Source organism: Arvicola amphibius, chromosome 2 (genome assembly GCF_903992535.2).
Source record: "Arvicola amphibius chromosome 2, mArvAmp1.2, whole genome shotgun sequence".
Classification (NCBI taxonomy): domain Eukaryota; kingdom Metazoa; phylum Chordata; class Mammalia; order Rodentia; family Cricetidae; genus Arvicola; species Arvicola amphibius.
The window spans coordinates 182,131,810-182,155,688 of NC_052048.2; the positions used below are offsets into that span (position 1 = coordinate 182,131,810).

A 23,879-nucleotide genomic window follows, 5' to 3' on the forward strand; every position below is an offset into this window, starting at 1 on the left:
ATGACTGAGATAGTCACAGTGAAGTTGCCCACACCACAGTTCCCCCTGCCTCTGTAAGCAGGGGCTGCGTGCCACTTTGGTCCAGGTACTTTCTGTATTCCTTAGACTTTGTCCAAGCCGTCCATGCCTTAATCAGTCACACACACACACACACACACACACACACACACACACACACACACACACCACCCCTAAATCCTGTGCTTTTAATTTACCCAAGGAGATGGCAGGGAAGCGAGTTTAGGCACAGAAAACAGTGAGCCCCAAGCATCTAGGGCTGGCCTTACACAGCAGACACATCAGGTAGTATGACGGCTGAGTTTGATCTCCAGGACTCACTGTGACCTGACCTACTCATTGTCTTCTCCAAGCAGGCTTTCAAAACTGGAGAAGCTAACACTAAACCATGCCCCAGGGACTCTAGTTGAGCACTGCTCTCCTGCCACTGTTGGGCCTGCTGTTATTCAGCTCTTAGAATCTAAACAGTTCATTGTCTAGGGCTGTAACAGTTGGCAGACAGAGAAATGAAGGTACTGACTGATAGTGTCTGTGGGTCATGACTAAAGGCCCAGCCGCGGGAGAAAGGCCCAGCCGCGGGACAGACAGAGGTGCCCAAAGTGCCACAGTCTTGTAGGCTGTTTTTAACTTGTGGTAGGTGCAAAGGTCACTGCTATCTTTTAAACAGTGGCTACCCCTTTATAGAGTAGGTATGGTCCATTAAACACACAATTACAGCATGGAAGAATTTCCCTTTCACAGAAAAAGCGCGTTTTTACTGCTTTACTGATTGCAGGATTCCCCCCACTGGCTTCCTGAAAAGGCCTGTGCTTCCTCAATGTTACGCCAAGAAGGTTCTGAAAACTAAAGCAAAGATCACAGGACAAGGCTCTTTCACATCACTACAACATTTTGGTTTTTTTTTTTTTTTTTTTTTTTTTTTTTACAAAACTTGTTTGTCCTATTATCTTTCAGCCTGTACTTGTGGTGATATTTGAGAATATACTGTTTACTATCTACAATACTGTTTTCTTTTTACTTTGTTATTTCTTTTGATAGGTGATGGGGGAGGGTCATCTGTCTATGTGTTACTCTCTTTGGTTAATAAAGAAAACTGCTTGGCCTGATAGGTCAGAACATAGGTGGGTGGAGTAGACAGAACAGAATTGTGGGAGAAAGAAAGCAGAGTCAGGCAGACACCTCAGGCAGTCGCCATGCCTCTCCTCTCCAAGACAGACGTAGGTTAAGATCTCTCCTGGTAAGCCACCACCTTATGGTGCTACACAGATTACTAAACATACGTTAAAACAAGATATGAAAATTAGCCAATAAGAGGCTAAAACTAATGGGCCAGACAGTGTTTAAATAAATATAGTTTCTGTGTAATTATTTCGGGTAAAGCTAGCTGGGTGACAGAAACGCAGCCCGCTGCTCCTTCCACTACAGACAGGGTCTCACTCCATATCCCAGGTTGGCTTGGAACTCATGGCAATCCTGTCTCAGGCTCCTGAGTGCTGAGATTATAGGTGTGAATGCATTAAACAAATCAAAAAATCTGCTTTCTTTAAATGAAGTAAAAGTGAAGATAAGTAGATTAAGGAAAAACAAATCAATCACAAAGTACATCATATACACCTTCAATCTACTCTATTTGTCCTCTAGAAGATTCCCTTTGGGCAACGCGATTGTCAACCGGGTGCAGTCTAAAAAGAGACAAACTGTTCGGACTCCCCGGGTTCTGGGAGGAAACACCGCATCCCATCTCCCCTCCTAGAGTGGGTGTCTCTCTCCATCGCCAGGCACTCCCGACTGCCCACTCCAGGGCTTCTATATCTCTTTCCTGTAATTGGTAAGAGGATGCTATCGACACCTGATGCTCCCGCCAGGTCTCCCTAGAGATGATCCCATCCTCTCGTGGCAAGCAGCCTCTCAGCTGGGACAGTCTGCTCTGCATCTCTAGCAGCCTGGTAGAAGATTCGGCTAATGAAAGCCACTGGAAGAGGAACTGCTGCCAGCAAGAAGGCTGATGATCTTTAAAACTAGCAGTAACTGACAAAAAGAACTATTATTTGTTTCCTATTTCCTTCAAAACCATCCTCGGTATTTGAAGATGTAAAATCTAGTAGAAACTCAAAATGGTATTGCATCACAAAATATTTCAAATTCACAAGGAACAAACTGGAAAAACAAAACCAAGAATCACCCAGTAGTCACCATCAAGTTTTCTGTTTTATTTAAGATTTTAGTTTTAATTCTGAAGAAAGAGGTACATTTCCTTGTTTTTAGTTTTAGCATCAGGTTATAACCAGGTTTGTTTTCTTTTCTCCTGTCTTTTCAATACTGCACAAACGTCCAGAAACTACAGGGTTAAGTAAAAGCTGCAGGCAAAGAGGTCAGAGATTTGCTCCTGTTGGTGATCAGATGGCCCCAGAGTGCTGGCTCAGAGTGCCCTGCCAGGTGGACTTATGGTCAAAGAAAAAAAGATTCTGACAGAGGAGAAAGACTGAGGAAATCATTTATAATTCAGCTCTTATATTATGGATAGGTATTAAATCTGTGAATACTTTTTTCCTTTAAAACATCTGAATTTAAATATAAAGCCAAAATTTTTTTTCTTTAAAAAATTTACTTCTCCCTCTTTATAAACTCTTTAGCAGTAGGCCAGATCCTACAGATAATTCATCTTGCCATCCACTACCAATAAACTTCCCTTTGCTTAATGACACAATTGAGTCCTCCCCATCAATTCAATAAGAATTTAAAATGAAAAAGTATTTTTCCTGCAATAGTGAAAAGCTGAATACAAGATGGATTCCAGGACCACTGCTTTCCCCCCATGCATTTAGCAATCTCATTCCAATCAGCCTGGGTTTCAGTCTGCAGTTGATAATGCATTTACTTGACCTTTCCTAGAGATTAATCGTCATTTCTTGCTAAGCAGACTATGTCATTATTATCAGCGACAACACAGTAATTTTCTAAGTATTGAGACTGCCTTGTGATTTTCTTTTTCCTCTGCTTAAAAAGGCATTTCCTCCCCAGAACCATTCAACAGTGTCACTCACTCAAATGCTGGATCAACTGAAACTTTTACAATCAAACAAAAGATGGTAAAGACGCTGTGAGCGCATCGCATCTGGGGGTAGGGAGAAAAAAAATGACCAGGAACTGGATTCTTCAGAACATAAGAGATGAGAAGGGAGCTGTGAGTGGGCCGAGAGGGAGGAACAGGGTGGACAGATCCTGCCCTTCTGAACTCCCTCTTTGCTTAGTGGCGGTCCAGTGTTGAACTCTGTAGCAGATCTGTAGGGGTTTTGCTGGGGGGTCTGAAGGCTGTCTGGAAGCCTGGGGGTGGGGAGTGGAAGCTGGAAGGATTTGAAGGAGGTGGGTAAGGATTCCAACTGGCTCTGTGCAGAGGGATCTGTGTGCTGAAGGGGGCGCTGTGGTGAGTCTGTGACGGGGCAGCGCTGGGGCCGTCCATCTCTGTGAGGGTCTGAAGGGATTTTAGCCAGTGTGGAGGATTGTCATCTTGAATAGAGTCTAAACTGTTTCCTGAAGATGCTGGAATACCTACAGAGGAAACAGGAGACAAAAAGAAAACGGTGAGTTTGTAAGGAAAGAGCACCAAGCTACTCAGTTAAATTTTTAAGAGTGATTTATTTACCCGAGAAATAAAAGAATTACAATTTTAACTGAAACTTAAAAAAAAACATGTTCTTTTAACCACCCTCCCCCTTTTCCAGCAATGATCAAGATTTACTGTTGCATAAACGCTCACTCCTCTTCAACTATGAACTTACTCCCTCACTTTCAGAGGCGGAACAGCGGAAAAACAAAACCAAAAATCCCCCAACAGCCTCCCCCCCAAAGAAGCCCAGGATCCCCAGAAGCAAATGGCGTATTTCCCTATCGCACTTGCCCTTCTCCAACAGGGATCTGAACAAGGACAGCCTTATATAGGGAGCTTTATAAAGAGTGGAGTATGTTTCTCTTAACATGGCTCAGTTAGACCCTTTTGTACTTTGAGGCCTACAAAATACACGCATGCTGCCAGACTAGTAACACCTGCTTACACCAAAAGGAGCAACCGAGGCACACAACTAGGCTGACTGGTTCACCATGACCCTAAGAATGAATCAGGCTTCGTGAAAGGAACTCATGTCGGAAAGACCCCTGTTCTGATTTAATTTGTGCAAAACCAAAAAGCCCCCACTGATGGCTGTGGGTGGAGCTGAAGGGAGCGAGAAAGTTACCTGTGATGATGGCTGGGTCTGTCCAGCTGCCAGGGCTGTCCCAACTCACGCTGTCGGAGGTGGCAGTGTTGGACGTTGGTGCACTGTGGTTGGCGTTGGAGGGGGAAGAAGAATTGGGCAGTCCACCAAAGTTGATGTTAATGTTGGGTAGAAGTGCCCTTAGCCCGTCCTGCCATTCCTTCATATTTAAACTCTCTACAGAACTGTTGTTGTCTGGGAGATTTACCAACAAAAAAATGAAAGATAAAAAAAATAAAAAGCTGACGTTAGAAACATATGCTGTTCTTTGGTGGTTAAGCGGGAGAGGAATTACTCTTTCTTTACTAAGCGTTAATGGGTCGCCCTACAAACTGGGTTAGGGCTTTGCTCGTGAGCTCAGGGCCTTCAAGTGAGGGACAGGAAGCTTTCTCAGGCTGATGGGAGGGGCCTCCTAACTACTACAAGTGTACAAATCAGTAATCCAGCTGCAGGACTCAATGCTCCCATGACAAGCCAGCACCAGCTACATGATAAAGTTTCATGATGTGAGGCTATTTAGCCAGCTCCATTGATGTACACTATTAGAAAAAAAAAATTGTCAACTCACCATAGGAGCTCATTTCTGGGTCCATTAAAAGGAAGAAAGTCATTTTATGGAGAATAAACATAAGCCAAAAGTAAAAGAAAGCCAAGTTCTCCTGATTATAAACTTGGTATTGCATTGCAGGGGCATGATCAGATAATCAACAGACTTCTGAATCTGGAAAGGACATTTTCCCTGAAGAGCAGCAAGCGGGGGCCGGGCACCTCTTGGTGGAGCTGGTCCCCGGCGTCTCTCAGCTCTGCTCTACACTCCTCCCCAGCTCCACAGAGTTTAAGCCTACGATTTTCAGAGTCTTTATGGATACTGTCAAACAGAAGTCGCTACCAATGTAAAATGGGTTTGTATCAACTGTGGTTTAAACTGGGGTTTACTATTGTTCAGAACCCATATGTAACACTTGGGGCTGGGAAGGTAAAGTCTAACAACTCCTTAGAATAACTTTTATTGAAAAGAATGAATCAACCAACTATAGCTTTTGAAAAGCAAAAACAGCTCCGCCTGCAGAACTGACCATCAATCAACAGTGACAATGATTGACCGGGCAGTCTATGCTCTTTGATAAATTCAGAATTTTCTCTTCAAATTTTGCTTCACCCCATCACTGACCTATGGTCAGATTTTACTAGGTTTCAGCAAATGTAGCATCTCAGGGTACTATCTATCATTTATGGAGGACAAACACAACTAAAGGCAGTAAGGCTCCTCTCGAACCTGACTGAAGTGAAGAACACTCTACACTAGGTAACCAAAGCAATGCGGACAGGGGCGGTGTCCTCAAACTTATCTTTACTTCACAACTGGTGTTATTTCCTAAGCCTTAGCCTTCTTACACCTGCAGATTATTTTCTTTTGCATTGTGTCATACAACTTACAAGGCACTGTACAGTTAATGATTTCATTTGATCGTCACAACTCTGTGAAGTAAATAGGTAAAAAACAGTCAGGGACATTTTCTACTATTAGTCTTAGCAGTGCATGCTTGAATGCTAGTAATACCCAATGGGTGAATGGGGCAGGGGAACCACGGCAACATGGCAAGACTGCCCCAAAAGAGAAAAAAGTTGCCCTCATTTATAAAACTCATTTTTGGTAACTTGAGACCAGACAGAGGGATATATTTGAAAAAAAATATTATCAAGATCTCTCTTGGTCTACTTTGTGTAGACTATTAATTGAATTTTTTTTAAGAGTCAAACATTTAAGGGTCCTACAAAGTCCCCAATTAAAAAGAAACAAAGAAAACAGGAGTATCACTAGCCTGTCTATCAGGGATGATGGGCAGGACACAGAAATAACACACCTCAAAGAACAGGCTGGACTTTGTAGCCAGGAGACCACCCCCACCCTGTGTTGTGTTACTGGAGGTTCAATTCAGAACTGTTTGTGAGCTAGGAAAGCACTCTATCACTGAGCTACACCTCCAAGCCCCAAGAACCAGCCTCCCTCCTTGAGACAAGGTCTTATGCATCTTAGGCTGGCCTTGAACTTCCTATATAAGTAAAGATGACTAATCCTCTTGCCTCTGCCTCTGCCTCTGGAGTACTGAAAGTACAAGTGTATTCCAGGTTTACATGATGCTGGGACTCACACTCAGGGCTTCCTGCATTCTAGGCAAGCGTTCTATCGACTATACTAAATACCCCCAGGACCTACCAATCCCGAGCATGAAAACATTCTAACTGAAAATATAATCATCAGTGTTTCCCTCTAGGTCCATATCTTGCACTACGCATAAACAAGATCTCCCTAAAAAAACCTGGAATCACAGGATGTGTTCGATTATAGGAAGGCTTGGAGGGTAAGACACAGCATGGCTTCTAAAGCAGTGAAACTGAGGGGAGAATAAACTTAGGAAACTGTTCTATGGAGCAAAGCTGAACTCTGAGAAACAAAACCTTCAATGCCTTGGTAAGAAAAAGATGCTGTGTAACTAGGAAGGACTACAGGATGGTAATTCCTCACGGCTGGTCTGGGTGCTCCAGCTCAACGACTGGCTTCTCTTCCTTACCTCACTCATAATATTTTCTTAACTGTTACTTTATATTTGCCAAAAGCAAAACAAAAGAACACTTACCTCCACTTAGTACCGCACTCAGGAAAACTTACTATGAGGCTAGTAACAATGCTGTCAAAGAGCCCCGCACCCTACATCTCAGCTTTGCCGCCAACCAATAACTATTTTTTTAAAAAAAAAAAAAAACAAAACAAAACCACTTTTTCTTTCTTTTTAATCAAAGGCTATTTGTTCCCCTGATTGCAAAATAATACAACTCTGCTATAGTGTTACCCAGAGGCAGTCATCTCTGGCACATGGCACACAAACAACGTGAAACTATAAACTCAGGATAGTTTGAATATAAGAGAGCTTGGGAAATAATCTTTACTGAAAAACATCAAACAACATTCCTTCCTCTCCCCCCCCCCCAAAAAAAAAAACAAAGCAGGTGCCTAAACATTCTGGAAGCTTCAGAGCATACATAATGTGTGGCTTACAGTGAAGACGTGTAGGGGAGAGGCACTACACAAGACAAGACCCACAGCCTTAGCTTGTGGAATGGAAACATATTCTATAGAGCTTAGGAGAAAGGTTTACTTCAACAGCTTCTCTACTGCTGAGTGTTTGTGCAGACAAAGGCAACCAACCTCATCAACACAGTTCCATACACCCTACCTCACAGCTTGGATTCCTTCTGACAGTAGACCTCTAGTAAGCCCATCCCTGGAAACACAGCCAAGTTTGTTTCTATAGTAAGTGCTGCCACTGAGCCACACCCTGCTTGGCAGCCACTGGCACTGCACTACAAGCCTCGTGTAGCTAGCTGTGACAATCCAATGTGTCTGTAGATATTCTAAGGATCATGGGAGGGAGGTGGGCAAAGTCTCCCATTAGGACCATGGACAAAGAAACGGGCTACATTCCCTCTCCAAACAGTATTAGCACTTGGACCACACTGACTCAATAGGGTGTAACTTAATGTTCTTTTAAGGATTCACACAAAACACGGGGCTGAAAACTGTCACAGGGCTGCAGAAGGCAGCTCTAGGGCTACCTGTCAATATCACCTTGAACATGTGGCATATTTAGTCTCTCAGCTGAACTCTACTGCCTTACCCCATGCGGATAGAATAGAAAAGTCATCAGAAGCACGTTCATTTTTAATAAGCGACTAACAAGTGTTTCTCTATTGGTCACCAGTAAACTTCCCAATGAGGCAGGCAGCAGGTGTCTAACGTGCAGGAACTGAGCAAGTGTACAGCTGTGCTCACAGAGGTGCTGTGTGGCCAACCTGGTGAGCATGTCTGCCCATGGCCACAACACTGCAAAGGTGAGAGAAGGTGAGAAGAACATGGGAAGGAACCACACAAGCAGAGCTTGAAAAGACCAACCAAGGTACAAAGAGGATCAAGTCACTAAATATATTTTATGGTAAAAATGATACTGACTTTTTTTTAAGTATGTAATTAGTGCTGGCAGGGCTATCTGTAGACACACAGGCCTTATCAACTAAGATAGTTTGACACAATTAAATTCACAGATATGCCAAGTCCTCCAGCTCTTTTACACTTGGGTAGGATCAGCTAGTTCACAAATTTGGCCCTAATTCTTAGTTTTCATCTACCAGACTGCAGTACTGGGACCAGAGAACTCTTATTTCAAGTTAAATTATTCTGAAAGAGAGGCCTGACACCTGTGTGAGTCCCAGTTAGAAAGCAGTCCTAAAATTCATCTTATATTTCAGCCTTCAAGTTCTTTCTCACAGTTACTCCAAAAGCCCCCAAATACGTATACTTTTCTTTTCCTTTGCTCTCATCATGCACAATCAAAGGCTCCTACACTGTGCACTTCCATCAGGACAGAGGATACGGCCCCATGCGTCTCCACACTGCTGCTCCCGTCACACCGCTTCACTAGTCTGGGCTTGATGTCTATCCTCATCAGCATTTACTGTGTGAAAGCCAAACTCCCTCAAACTTCAACAGCCCATCTTCATGTGATTCAAATATAAATGAACTATGCCAAACCAAACTTGAAGGAACAAAAAAGTTATCATATTAGAGATTTTATATAAAAATATTCTTTAGGATTGCTGCAAAAATCACTGTAATTTATTAATACGGAACTACAGCTGTCTTTCAGACATAAATACAATCAGTTTTTGAAAAATATTCTACTTAAATGATAAAGTTTATACTCAAATTTCTAGGACTATGTTTATTATAAAGCAAGACCCACCGAATGGCAGAGCTGAGTTGCTTGGGCACAGACAAAAGGGTTTCACCACAGTCCTGAAAGTAGATTTTAGATTAAAAAAAAAAAAAATCTAAGAATGCAAATGACAAGAGTTCTAAAGAGGAAATGTTAGGTGCCTTAACAAGATATTTAGAAGTTAAATTTTGCTTACACCAATATAAGGAAGCAGAAATGACACAAGCGGAAAACGCGGGGTCAGCTGGACAAGCGTTCTGCTTTGTAGACGGTAGTTCCCGACAGTCCGCTTCACTGGAATGCTTTCTAGATCTCTCAGTTCATCTTTACTCAGTCTCCCCAAATCTGCCTTTTTCTCTCTCACCCAAACCCTCTAGATGACACACACTGTGGGAACAATACTCTTGTCATGGAGCTTGGTATCTTGCACTTTCCCTTACTTCAAGATCAGACTTAAAGACCCTATACAAAATTCAATTTTTATGTGCATTATGCAATGAACAAATGGGTTTTTCAAAAAAACAAGAAAAAAATCTCAGAAGCCCAGGTGGAGGTTTGGGTACCCAAAAAGCTTCCCTCAATGTAAACAAGGAAGAAACGAGTCACAAAGATGCCTTCAGTACTGTTCAGGTGCCAAAACACTTTAACATATATACATTAAAAAAAAAATCCAGTACATCTGCACTGTTTAAATAGGAAATGCAACCCCCCCTTTTTAGACATGGTCTCATCATGTACCCCTGACTGGTCTGGAATTCACTATGCAGATCGAGCTAGCCTCGTAGAAAGCTGTCCAGTTCTGCCACCCAAGTGCTGCTATGAAAAGTGTATGTCACCACACATGGCCAGAAGCGCTTCTTTAAAAAAGCAAATATTCTGGTACTAATAAAGGACAGCAACCAATATTTGTAAAACACAGTTTATCAGTTTTCTACTCCAGACACCTCTCCGTCACTCTGTGCTAGGTCACGATTTCAGGGCTAAGAGTTCAGTGAAGTTAAACAGCAGCTTCATTTTACAAATAAGCTGAATAGCCTCTAGTTCTTTAAAGAATTTATCCAAGATTAAATAACTAAAAAAAAAATGTCAACAACAGTAACCAAGAATCAGTATAACTTGACAGTATTCATTTCTGTGAAATTCACTATCAACCAGTGCTGCGCACACATGAGATACAGTATCAGAGAGACAGGGTGCCTAACCAGAGAACAGAACAGTCAGTACTGGGGTAGAAACAAACAGGCACTATGAGGCAACCCTGACACTGTGCAGACGGGATCCTTGGTGCCCAGGCAAGCATCAGAGGCAGCTGGAAAGAGCCTCTGGGAAGAACAGAGACTGGTGGGCAACCACAATTACATATCATTTTAAAGATACAAGCAGGTGTGCTTTACATTTTTCTGCGAGGCAGTTTTCTGTTCTAAAATATGCCTGTCAAGAACTATAAGCCTGTTTTGGAAGAAACTAAGATCATCTTGAGAATAAGGGGTCCGGATGACTGATACGTGAAGAATGTCCATGCATAAACCTGAACATAAACGAGGAAAACACTGATGGGGATCACGGTGCACCGATCATCTCAGGAGCAAAACAACACTACAATTTTGAGGCTGGCCTAGTCTGCAAAGTGAGTTTCAGGCCAGCCAGGGTATCTAGAAGTACCCATCTGGAAGGGGGGGGGCAAACTATAAATTTAATACCAAAGATTATTTCATCTATATAGGAAATAATCACAGAAAGGATCAGAAGGAACCTGAACCAGAGGTTATAAACATTAAGCACAATAAAGGAGACAGAGAAGGGGAGGGAAGGGAGAAAGGGAGAGGAACAGGGAGAGACAGACAGACATACAGACAGATCTGTCTAGGAAATCTACAGAGGCTGTAGACTACAAGAAGTCCACACATACATGCGTATACAAGAGCAAAATGTGCACTCTTAAGCGGGTTAGAGTCAGGTTGTTAGGGAAAGCCCTGGGTGGAAACACAAAGACCACATGACACACACCTAATATGACATGGAGACCACCTGCCAGACTATGATTTCCCCAAAACAGATTACAAAATTGCAGACACGGGGCCATGCTAGACCTTGAGAGTCAACCACTCTAGTATCTCAAGGTCCAAATCTGCTCTAAGGCTGAGCGGTGGTGGCACATCCCTTTAACTCCAGCACTTAGGAGGCAAAGGCAGATGATGGATCTCTGTGAATTCAAGGTCAGCCTGGCCTATGAGGTACAGGCTAGCCAGGGCTAGACAGCACAGAGAAACCCTGTCTTGAAAAAACAGAAAACGAGGAAAAAAAAACCTGATAAAACATCTTCCTACATGTCTTTCTTAGACAGTAAAGGAGGAAGAGAACCTCATTCTGCACAACAAGAGGACTAGTTACTCACTGTAAAATTCACCCTCAGGATTTACAATTTTAGTAAAGAATGATGAGACTCCATTGTTAAAAGGCAATCATCCTGGCTATTTCAACCGCTGTCACGATGTGCTTCAACCATTCACTTACATTTATTCTTTTTTACCAGACTCTGAGCTCCTCCCTGGTTTGGCAAATAGTATCAACCCTTACTAGGCAATGGAATGAAGGATGCTGAACAATACCTTTTCCAAAACAGGTCAGAAAAAGAATGGGTGAAGGTGGTCCCCATGTGGGAGCAATGATTCACTGACTACAGAAGTTGTAAAATGTCATTCTAGCTATGCCCCATAAATATTAATAATAATAAGGAAGTGGAAATGAGATGGCATATAAAGAAGTCAGTTGCATAAAGAGTATCCGATAAGATTATATTTGAAAAGATCTACAAGATAAAATAGGCATATATGATCTGTCTGTAATGCAAGATAATTCTTATGGATTAAAATTAGAATCCATAATGATCTAATGCATGCTAATGGCAAGGAAAAGCCATGTGTAGAATCATGGAAAAAAGAGGAAAAGCCTCTAAGTCTTAGGTCACTAACACTGAGCCACAGGAAAAGGCAGAGATCATATTTTAGTGGTCATTTCATTCCTGTCCACGGTCTTTGGGAAGAATGGGCTCTTCTAACCAAAAGGACAGACTAAGTAACATGACGAAGGGAGATACAGAGGCAGTTAAAAGGCTCTCTAGGTGCAAGTGCACCCTAGGATGTCAGCCCTCACAGATGAGACTACAGAGCCATTTTTGACAGACAAGCCACACAGGAGCAAGAGGCCAACTGCAGAAACTGCGCACTTCAATTCTTCAACGACTGATACTAACACTTGTTTGTTCTGCTTTTGTTTCAAGACATTTCTCTGGGAAATAAGCAAGATTTAGTCAAGAACTATAGTCCTATTCCAACTAAAGTATTCAAGATGTTAAACATATTTTCAAATTGAACAGGTAGTCATGGAGGTATCTTCTACTGACAACTATTTTTTAAACAAAAATATTTCCTTCCTATATTCCGTGACTTATTTCCTCTTACATTGCCTGCTCACATCACGGGCCTTCCAGTTAGTTCTTTCTTCCCCTCTGACATAACAACCCCCAAACAGAATAGAATACAGTGGCCAATAAAAGCCAAAAAGATTTTCCATAATGAACCAATCAAATCAAAGTAATTCATTTGGTATAGGCTCCTTAGGTTGTTGGAGTATAGTATATTTTGAATTCAACAGTCCATGCTGTTTTGAATGATTACCCTTTGGAATAAAGATGGTTAAAAATAGCATGGCTACCAACAGAGTCTAGATAAATTTATGCAGAACTTTAGATACTATGTTAGTCTCTGCCATACTACTTGGATTGTTTAACTCTGCATTTTTCTATATATTTAACAAAATGTACACAAGTTCAAAACATGGAAACAAAGAGGTAGTTGTTCAGGTGACAGAATCAACCATATCTTAAAATTACTACATTCTTTACACAAATTAAAATAGTTGCTAACAACACAGCTGTCATTTTATAATTATATGGTCATTTCATAAGGCAAACTTCTAAGATGGGGACATAGAAACAAGAATTCACTCTAGAACAAATTCAATCACACAAAATTTATCATGTACACATTCCTATTTTTTTTTTCTTTTTTTAAATGCATCAGGAGAGTACAGGAGAGAAAAAAGAAAACCTAAATATCCAGTAATGTGCACAGGAAAAGGCATAATGGGTTTACTTATCAGGCTTATGGTATCTGAATTAAAAAAAAACTGGTACAGCTGGGTATGGTGGCATACATCTTTAATCCCAGCACCCAGGAAGCAGAAGCAGGCGGATCTATCTCTGTGAATTCCAGGCCACCCTGGTCTACAAAGCGAGTTCTAGGACAGCCAGGGTTACATGGAGAAACCTTGCCTCGAAAAACAAAAAACAACAAACCAAACTGGTACAGAGTGTCTAAAAACATCATATAAACAGATGTGCACATCTAAATCAGAAATATTACAACCTTGGTCGAACCACAAATGTTAACTAGTCTGAGCCTCAGCTTCCCCCTTTTTAGATGCTTATATAAACACAAATGTAAGGACAAGTATTGTCAATAAGAATGGCTTTCATGGCAAAGCAGATCTATTATCTGACCACCTGGAATTACTATCATCAGATGTAAGCTCACTCTAAGAAAGGCACTGTCAAGTAACATATATTACAGAGAGCTACAAAGAAAACTAGGTATCAAGTTACATGTGAATGGCTGAACTGAGAATCGGATCGACATCCAAAAGACAGAAAACAAGCAGTAACCTCCTTTGTGGATTTGCAAAACAGCACTGAAACGGTATAAATGAGAAAAGATGAAAAGATTTTGAGTTAACTATGAGAAAAAAACTGCAATTACAAGTTGCCATAAAGAACTCCTAATTATTAAAACAAAGTTCTTTAACAGCCTACCAGTATAAAGAATTCTGAAAATTCCAATATTTTATAGAAGCTTTTGGAATTGTGTCTAAATTAAGAAAGAGCAACACTATTTATCTACTTATATCTATACACACACAGACAGTATATATAGAATTTTTTCCTGTGCACATCGAATAAGGAGTAAGGTGGAAAGCAGGAACACTGAAGAGCTGTGGGGGGTGCTGGGAAAGGAACTGAAGGTAACATGCAGCTGGAGTTAGAGTTACGGGGGGGTCTTAATGTAAGGAAGAGGTAGGTTACAATTCAAGTTTACTCTGACTACGTGATTCCACAGCCAAACTCTCACACAAAGTGGCTCCAAGATTTGCAGGCCCCAGGAGCACATGACCCCCAAACATGCAGTGATGTCAACTGGGTCCACCCTGTTCCCACACTCTCGTAATAGCCACACTGTTCTGCTTGTTTCTCATGTCCCTGTTGAATGACAGAAGAATGTCTATTCCCAATAAAGTCAGCAACAGCTTTTGATTGTTCAGTGTTGAAAAAAACTTTTTTTTAACTAGGGTACAAGTTTCTTTCCAGTTTTGCATTCAGATTAGATTCTTGTGCTGACTTTACAGCAATTCCCAATAGTTTCTATTGAAATTTCTAAGATTTCTGATGTTCATAATTTTTATAAGAGATTTTTCCAATGATCTAGAAGTTAAATCACTAAAGCTGTATCTACTGCATTTTGATTATACAGTTCACTTTTATTTTAACAGTGAGGATACCTCTTACAAGCACAGAATTATCTTAAGGGCTTATGAACTTAAAAAAATTGCAAATGAAACTAAAATTATTCATTTTTCCAAAATATTATTTTAACTGGCAAATTCATAACTTGGTTATGAGCTGCATGCTTAAGTATTTCTGGGCATTAGAATGGTTTACTTTGCTGTAATTTCATTAAAAAAAATTCAGAACCCGATCACTACTTTATATTAAGACAGAATGTAATGGGTATAGTTGCAGTATAACAGATGACTCATACACCTCCAGATACAGCTCAGCTGACCACTCATACACCTCCACAAGTTTCTCGATGCAAAACTTTTGCAAACCAAGAGGCATTTGTTAAGGTTTGAGATTGGCTGAGATACAAACACTCATTTTCTGAAACAAACATGTACATATTGAAATTTCAGTAATTATGTGCAATGTGTGCTATAAGGGAAAAAACACTAGAAATGTAATATTAATAAGTGAAAAGAGACAAGCTGAAAAGGGTAATGTTATTCCAAAGAAGACAAAAATAGAACAGGGATAACTACAGGGAAAGTAAAGAGACCAGTGGCTTAGTGGGGGCGGGGGGATACATGAACAGATAGAATAGAGAGGAATATCAGGACAATGATGGACACATGTCATTTACAGTTGTTTAATGGTGTACAATGTACAACAGCATGGGTGAGTAGCCCTCTTACAAACTGTGGAATCTGGGTGATAGTAGTCTATCAATGTAGGCTCATCAACTGGAAGATGCAGGTAATGGAGGAAGCTACACATTGTGGTGGAAAGGAGAGCAGGGGACATTTAACTTCTAATTTTGCAGTGAACAAAAAGCAGCTCTAAGCACATAGGTTTTCTGATGCTTTTTAAAGGTTATTTTGATTTTCCTTCCTCTTATTTAATTACTAGGGTAAAATGAAACCTTTTCTGCTTCCAGTTTTCAAGTGATTATTTTAATATAAAGAACAGAGAAATTCTTCAACAACACGATCACCTGGTATTGACTACTATGATGTTTGTGACATGTAGTTGTAATTATTAAACTTTTTATTGCACACACACACACACACACACACACACACAGAGAGAGAGAGAGAGAGAGAGAGAGAGAGAGAGAGAGAGAGAGAGAGAGAGAGAGAGAGAGAGAGAGAGAGACTGTCTTAATAAGACCGCATCCTCTCCAGTCCACGAGAGCCAGTCCTCCTGTGCAGGATAGCATTTCAAAAGACTCTGATGAATTCAAAGACTTTTATGCTTACCACCAGTCCACTAAAAAGACTTTATTTTAAAATCACTTAAGATTATGTATTTATGTAAGTGTTCATCCTTAGTTATGATTTATTATAGTTGAATTTGGAACAGATTGCCAGAGATGGTCTTGACAGAACCAATTCTCAGTCAATATTCAAGCTCACTGCAAAAGAAGGCAGGAAGGGAAGAGGGAAGGAAGATTAGATGAATACATTTTAAATATAAGTCAGAAACTGTATTTCTTATTTCAGATATTCTGGAGCTTCACACTGAATTAGAACTAATGTTTTAGTGAAAGAAAATAATTAGAAGTATTACATGATTTTTAAAGAATGTCTTAAAAACTTGTCTGAACTGAATCTCAAAACCTTCCAATGTCAAAAATCTGTTGGTTCAACATTTAACAATGCAGTGGTTGCTCTTCAATCAGTTCCCAAACCCAGATTATGCCTTCTGTTCGATGTGTTGTTTTAATTCAAAGGAGAAGGAAGAAAAGACTATGGTCACTTAAAAGATCCAAATCCATTTTGGTAATAAATGGACAGGGGAGTGGAGTGCCTCCAGTTAGCAGAACATACCGAGTGACAACTAGCATTTCTGATAGACACCATTTTCTCTTCTGATAGAGAAAAATCTAGGACATTTGGGTCCAGTAGGAAAAGCACACAAATAGCAAACATTAAGGTCTAGTTATGGGATTGGGGATGTAGCTCAGTTGACGAGTGCCTGCCTAACGTATATAAGGCCCTGGGTTTGATTCCCAGCACTACATAAAAGCAGACATGTTAGCACATGCCTGTAACCCAACACTCAGAAGATGGTGAAGTTCAAGGTCATCTTGTTAAAAAGTGAATTTAAAGCAAGCCTGGACTACATGAGAACCTGTTTCAAAATAAAATATAAATAAATTTAGAAGATCTAGCTGCGACTTCCCCATTAATTGTGGTAAATTACATAAATCAAGAATAATTCTTTGTCCAAAGAAAGAAAAAGGTGAAGATGTGAGCACAAGCTGTCAGAATGGCACATAAGATGTTCAAAAATTAAAATCCAAAATTGTTGTAACATAACTTGTATATTTGAGGATTATTTAAACCCATGTTTATTTTAGCAATATATTCAAGTAAATTTAAAAACACACTGAGAGAGTGGGTGAGGTGGCTAATGCCTTTAGTCTCTGTACTTAGGAGGCAGAAGCAAGCAGATCTCCGTGAGTTCAGTGACAGCCTTGTCTACAAAACAAGCTCCAGGCCAGCCAGGATTAAAAAGTGGGAACCTGTCTCAAAACAAAACAGTAACAAAGAACAAAGACCAACATACCAGGTTTTAAGAGTTTATATCTGGCAGGACTGACTGGGACCATGTGAAGATCACAGTAAGGTTTACTAGCAAACAAATTTAGAAGGGGTAAGAAAATGAACCTGATAGACATTCTTTCCTTAATGGGCATTAAGAAGTAAACAGAAGTGTTGGAGAGATGGCTCTTCCAGAGGTCCTGATTTCAAATCCCAGCACCCACATGGTGACTCACAAGCACCCATAATGAGATCTGGTGCCTTCTTCTGGCCTGCAGGCAGAACACTATATACATAATAAATAAATAAAATCTTAAAAAAAAGTAGATAGAGACTTAATTCATAATGATGGTAGGTTTTTCTTTGTGGGGGGCAGGGAGGGGGAACTGGAGATCAAACACAGGGCCTTACACAAGTGCTACAATTATGAATTTTAATAAAATGTATTATTTTAATAGCAAAAACATAGATGGAACAATAACATGCAACCTAACAGTTTTAGGTGAATGCAAAATGTTCCTACTTGGCTGATGACTTCATAACAGAGGGCCTGGTTTACCTTCATTTAGCTGGGTTGTCAACTTATAGATGTAAAAGGAAAAAAAAAACCAACCACACAGCTTCAGGGAGTCAGACTTCTGGCAAAAGAACACATGTAATGTGCCGAGGTTTCAAGGAATCCCAGTGAAGCTCCAGACCATTGTGCTCAGTGTAAACATGGAGTCGAGTCACTGGAATTACATTTTGCCGTATCAGGAAATACACAGCAGCAGGCTGTAACAGTTGACTGCAGAGAACTTTCTTGACCTTCTCTTGGAGATGCTGATGTTACCATCTTTAAGTTCTTGTACAGTCTTTCCTGTTTCGGTATGCTAAAGCATAATGTTCTCAATTGAAAAAGCCAGCAAAGCAGCTAAGAGTCTAAAAGGTGTAGCACAGAGTACCTCTTCTTCAAACTTGAACTCGAGAGAACACACCTTAGAGCCATCACTACACAGTTGTTGGATTATGTGTTTCATAGTATTAGAGACATCAGCAGTGCGTGTTGGTCCTAAGTGCATACATTAAATATCACCACTTTTTAATCTTTTAATTCTGACATTGACAATAATACAATGAAGTCTATACGAAGAATACTTGAAAGGCCAAACTTCTCCCCTCTTCTTAAAGTTCCTCCTGGATCACTGGGCCACAGTTGACTTGACAGCTTATAGGCCATGTGATAACTGCAGGTCCATGGATATTTTGAAAGCCTTCATTTTCACTGATTCTGAGCAGAAAAACCCTTGAGAAAACCTCTAGAATAGTCAAACTGTAAGACACAACATTTAGTGAAGAAACACATCCAGAATCTTTCAGTTCTTTGTTCCAGTGAGTTGTATGTATGAAAAAAAATTCAGAATCTTAACATTCTTTTCACCAGTGAGTTGTACGTATTTAAAAAAAAAAGACAGGACTAAAAAGATCTAAATTTTTGTCTGAATGTGACTACCAAAACAAAACAAAAAAACAAAAAACAAAACAAAACAAAAAAACACCTCACAATACTTCTGAGATTGGATTATTATTTGATTCTTACAAGGAGAATTGCTAAAGACTGTGCTATCTATCAGAGCTCATTTGTAATATAAATCTTCAAAAATTATTTTTTCATAGATTTTTTTCTAAAGAGTGACATGGGATGGTCTTATTTAGTAGTAAAATTTTGCACTAAAGATTTTAATACAAAAGTCTTTATTTGGGAGAAACAAAATTAGCCACAGAATATTTTAAAAAGACAGCATTAATCCCAAATATATGAATGAGATGAAACACATCAGGATATGAGAAGTCACGGAAAAATAGCATGAGACTATTTTCTCTGCTATAGTTATCAGGTGGAGGATTTACTTGACAATTATCTACAGCCTACAAGTACAGACAGGCACTACACTCAAAGCCTCATGCACACACGCAGAACAAATGTTATACTTTATACCTTGGCTAAGTAAAGCCTTTCTTGCATGATGCTAATTAAGCATCCTGAAGACAGTAAGGTGTTCCTAGAAAAAAAATCAAGGATCCAAGTTTTGGTTCCTTGTTCTTTTTGGGTTTGTTTTGCTGCAGAAGGGGGCTTGCAGAGTGGGAATGAAAACTGTCAAACAAAGCTTAAGTTGAAGCGATGAAGAGATGTGAGTATTTTAAAGTTTGATATTTAGTTACCTTTCAGCTTACTGGGTAAAATATGGAATGTGGATATAGCCACTGTCACACTGCCCCAACAATAAAGGGCCAAAATTCTCACTAACAATGAAATAATTAAAGGGCAGTACTAGGCCAGTGCCCCGTACATATTTAAATAGTTAATCCTACTTTACATGAACTTGACTCTATGAAAAAGAAAGGCAGGGGTACTTTAAAAGTTTTTTTTTTGTTTTGTTTTTTGTTTTTTGTTTTTGTTTTTCGAGACAGGGTTTCCCTGTAGTTTCTACAGCCTGTCCTGGAACTAGCTCTTGTAGACCAGGCTGGCCTCGAACTCACAGAGATCCGCCTGCCTCTGCCTCCCGAGTGCTGGGATTAAAGGCGTGCGCCACCACCGCCCGGCCTAAAAGTTTTATAAATTATATGACAGGAGGAGTTTCGGGAGTAATGCTTTCAGATTTACCAGCACAATGATGGATGTGAGGACTAAGAAGCAGGTGTGGCAACACTGTTCTAAAGTCGGTTTGGAGCTTCTGGGAATCTCTAGGATAATCCAAACAGTGTGAAACGGCTACAAGTGAGATCAACAACTCTCTAGGAAGTGTGGGCAAGATGAAGCTAAGAAGAATGGACTGGCTTGTTAAGGCCAACATTCTATGGTATTTTACAGAACCTCAGGGCACTTTAGCCAATTCTTCAGACAGATTAAATTGCTTAGGCTTACCTCAATTCTAGGTAGAGACCAGATCCCCACCCCATGGCTAGCAATGTAACATGGTGTAATGGTTAGTTCTACCAACTTGAGAAAATTTAGAATCGCTCAGGGAAGAGTGATTTTTTTCAGTGACCAATGGACACATCTATAGGGAGTATTCAGATTACATTAACTGATGCAGGAAGACCCAGCCTAAAAGTGGGTAGCACCACTCCCTGAGTTTGTATGCTGGGGTGTGTAAAACTGGAGAAGATAGTTGGGCATGCCATGCATGATTAATTCCTTCCCCTCTGCTTCCTGACTATGATGAAATATTGACAGCTGTCACAAGCATTGTAACTCCTCCAAATGATGGATGGGCTGTAACTTGGAACTGTGAGCAAAAATAAACCCCTTTTCCTAGGCTGTTTTTGTCAAGTTATTTTAATTAGGTGGTAGTAACATTAATTCTCCTAGAAGCAAATCACAGACTAGTCAAGAGGTCTAAGAACAGTGGCTTCTCAATCAGCATGGTTTCAGAAACGTAGTATTTTTTCACAGCTGACATCTCATCCTACATATATGGAAGCAAAAAAATACTCATGTGCCAGAAAACTAAGGTTGCTTCCAAATGAGACACTTGTACTAATTAGATGAAGAAATATACACACGCACACCTTCATTCCTGCTCTTTTATACTTCAATAACTTTTAGTAAGAATACCAACCTAAGTATACAAAATATAAGAACCAAAAGTATATTAGTCCCCAAATTTGTAGATTTTATTTGTTCATAAAATATAATCTCATTGGGAAAAATTAGCAAAATATTTTGTCCTTTATGGTGAGACTGATAAATTTTCTCTATTCCACTCCAATAAGCAGAATAACATAATCCAGTTGTGTGGAACATTTTGCCTTCTTAAGAGGAAAGCCTATGTTGGGACTTCCTATTTTGCTTCTGGTTGAACAACGGTTCTTTAACAGACTCACCATATCCAGCATCGACCCACCCCAATTCTTTCTGATCCCAACATCGCAATTCACGCCTTTGCACACACAGAGACCCCTCAGACCTGCCTGTCTCGGCCTCGGCAGCTCCTTACTACTCTCACATTCTCCTACCATTCTTCCAGAGAAGTTTGCCTTTAGGTAATTTCAAATTATAGGAAACCAGGCTTTAGATTCTATTCTGCAGGCAACACCAAGCTCTCTCCAGTTCAGATCAACTTCCTATACTCCAAAAAACAAGAAGAAAACAGGGTAGAGGCCAGACAGGTGTAACAAAAGCTAGCTGTCCTTCCAATCTTACAATCCACCATTCTATCTCTGCTTTTCATCCATTACTTAGCACTGAGGTCATCACACTGACCATAATCTCACTGTTTGTCATCCACTGAACACTACCCTGTTCTTTGTCGTGAAATCCCCTTCCACATCACTCACACCACAGGTTGACAGGAAATGCTTTACTGGCCTCCTCTTGACTATAAGATTATGTAGTCCTGACTGTCCTGAAACTGACTATGGAGATCAGAATGGCCTTCTCTAAAGGAAACCTCATCTCACAAATTTTCTTCCTCAGCTTGGGGCACACCTGTAAACCCAACACTCCAGAGGCCGAGATAAAGAGAGGATGGTGAATTTGAGGCCAGCCTGGGATACATCATATGACCCTGTCTTTTAGAAAATGGAGATGGGGAGAGAAGTTGAAGATGTAGCCCTCAGTTGGGAAAGCTTGAAACCCTAGGTATGGTGACACATGCCTATAATTCCAGGACTCAGAAATCAGGGGAGATGGAGGCAGAAGGATCAGAAATACCAGGTTATACTAAGTGATATAGTGACTTTGAGTCCATCTGGAATAATAACAATATTTAATAATCTTATAGTCACACTACGTCATGAGCGATGTGGAAGGTGATTCAATGATTTTTAGATTTCACACCAAAAAACAGGGTGGTATTCAGTGAATGACAACAAAAATAATCCTGTATTTTTGGTTTGGTTTTATTTAAAATCTAGCTAGTCATATGAAGAGACCCACACCCAAGCATTAGGTGGAGCTTGTGGAGCTCCACGAAAGATAGAGGAGGAAGGATTGTAGAAGCCAGAGCTGTCAAGAACACCAGGAAAACATGGCCCACAGAATCAACTAAGCAGGACTCAAAGAGGCTCACAGAGACTGAAGTGGCAATCACAGAACCTGTGTGTTCTGCAAACATGCTATGGTTATTTAGCTTTGAGTGTTTGTGAAACTTCTAACAGTGGGAGTGGGGGTGCCTCTGATGACTCTTTTTGCCTGCTCTTGGGACCCTTTTCCTCTTACTGAGTTCCTCATCCAGCCTTGATACGAGGGTGTGTGCCTATTCTCACTGCATCTTGTTATGCCATGTTCAGATAATATTACTTGGAGGCTTGCTCTTTTCTGAAGGGAAATGGAGGAGCAGTGGATCTGGGGAAGGGTGGGGGGTTCAAGGACTAAAGGGTAGGGAGGCTGCAGTTGGGATGTCATTGTATGAGAAAATATTTTTTTTTAAAAAAAAATAGTTCCTATTTTGGACCATTTCATGCAATTTTGGTTTTAATAGGTCACTAAAGACCTAACCAAACATAATCTAGTCCAATTTGCACTGGCCAACAATGGCATCCTGAAATTAGATTCTAATTTTTCCTAACTTCAATGAAATAGCTTACCAAATTAATCCTCTTAAAATGCTACCTGTTGCTATGCCATGCCCAAACTCTACAGCACCCACCCCTACTATAATGAGTTAATTACACTTCTCTTCCTCATTTCCCAGGGTTTAGCTACTTGGACTTAAACCTCAGTCATGTCTATTTCCTGGTCCTTCTGGTCAGTGGCTCAGTCCTTCTCCTTTACTGCACCAACTTTTCCTTTTCATTGAAATGTAAGTCCTCTTCAAAAGTAACAACATTCCACTTTTTATAAAACCTTCATCAGCTCAAAAACATGCTCATTTTCAAGCTCCTGTTGTTTTACTTTGAAATTTGGCAGAGTGTTTGGCTTACTCACTAAACACGTTCATGGGATTATCTGCAAACACTAGAGCTATTTACCCAACCCAAGGAGGCACAGAGTGAGTGTTCATTCAAAAAGGGAGAGAGATGGCATTAACAGCAGATGTACTGGCTTATCACCAGATATGTGACTTTGTCTATTTCAGAGAATATAGATTATTTCTTTTAATTTAAAAAAGGCAACTATATTTTCATCTTTTAAGAAAACTAAACAGAAATGAGAAAATTTCATGATCAAAAAAAAAATCTAAAACCTTACAACCAACACAAGTAAAGTCCCCACCCCCATGTTTAAATAAACATAGCAGTGCTCAATTTTGTGGGATTTCAAATGTTTCTACAATTCTTCCTTTCTCTAGGCTTTTTGCAGAATTTGTGTCTGGCTGTACCTCCCTATGAACTTTGTGTAAGAGCAGAAGTCCTGTCAGTTCTGAAGGTACATGGAATACCATACAAATAAACTATGTCAGTACAAGCATGCACAGATAAAAATGCATGAAAGTTGCTTAATTCAAAGAAACATATAAATATATTCAATCTGCAGGACGCTCACACATGAGTATATAAAATAGAACAATGAATATGTCTTTTCTATTTTTTTAACCTCCTTCCAAATAAGTATATATTTTAGAACTTAGGTATCAGTATTAACACTCTGCCATTCTTAGAGCAGTTAATGGAATGAATCTAATAAACTAATAGAATGAGTCTGGAATGTTATGGCTGTTGTGATTAAGAGTATCAAAGGTCAACTTGATAAAAATAA

At 40.1% G+C, this 23,879-nt stretch overlaps 1 protein-coding gene across 4 annotated transcripts in view; it reads right to left on the bottom strand.

Moving 5' to 3' along the window:
• Positions 1-2,207: 2,207 nt before the first annotated feature.
• The window catches only part of Cnot4 (CCR4-NOT transcription complex subunit 4), a 107,371-nt gene continuing 85,699 nt past the window's right edge, over positions 2,208-23,879 (bottom strand). For 2 of the 4 annotated variants that reach the window (XM_038317933.1, XM_038317930.1), the window contains exons 11-12: positions 4,251-4,463; positions 2,208-3,567 (exon numbers count right to left, since the gene is read on the bottom strand). In XM_038317933.1, coding sequence (XP_038173861.1) covers positions 3,266-3,567; positions 4,251-4,463 — 515 coding nt within the window. In that variant the 3' untranslated portion in view covers positions 2,208-3,265. The remainder of the gene's footprint in view (positions 3,568-4,250; positions 4,464-23,879) is intronic. The other 2 variants (XM_038317935.1, XM_038317934.1) reach the window with 1 other exon arrangement.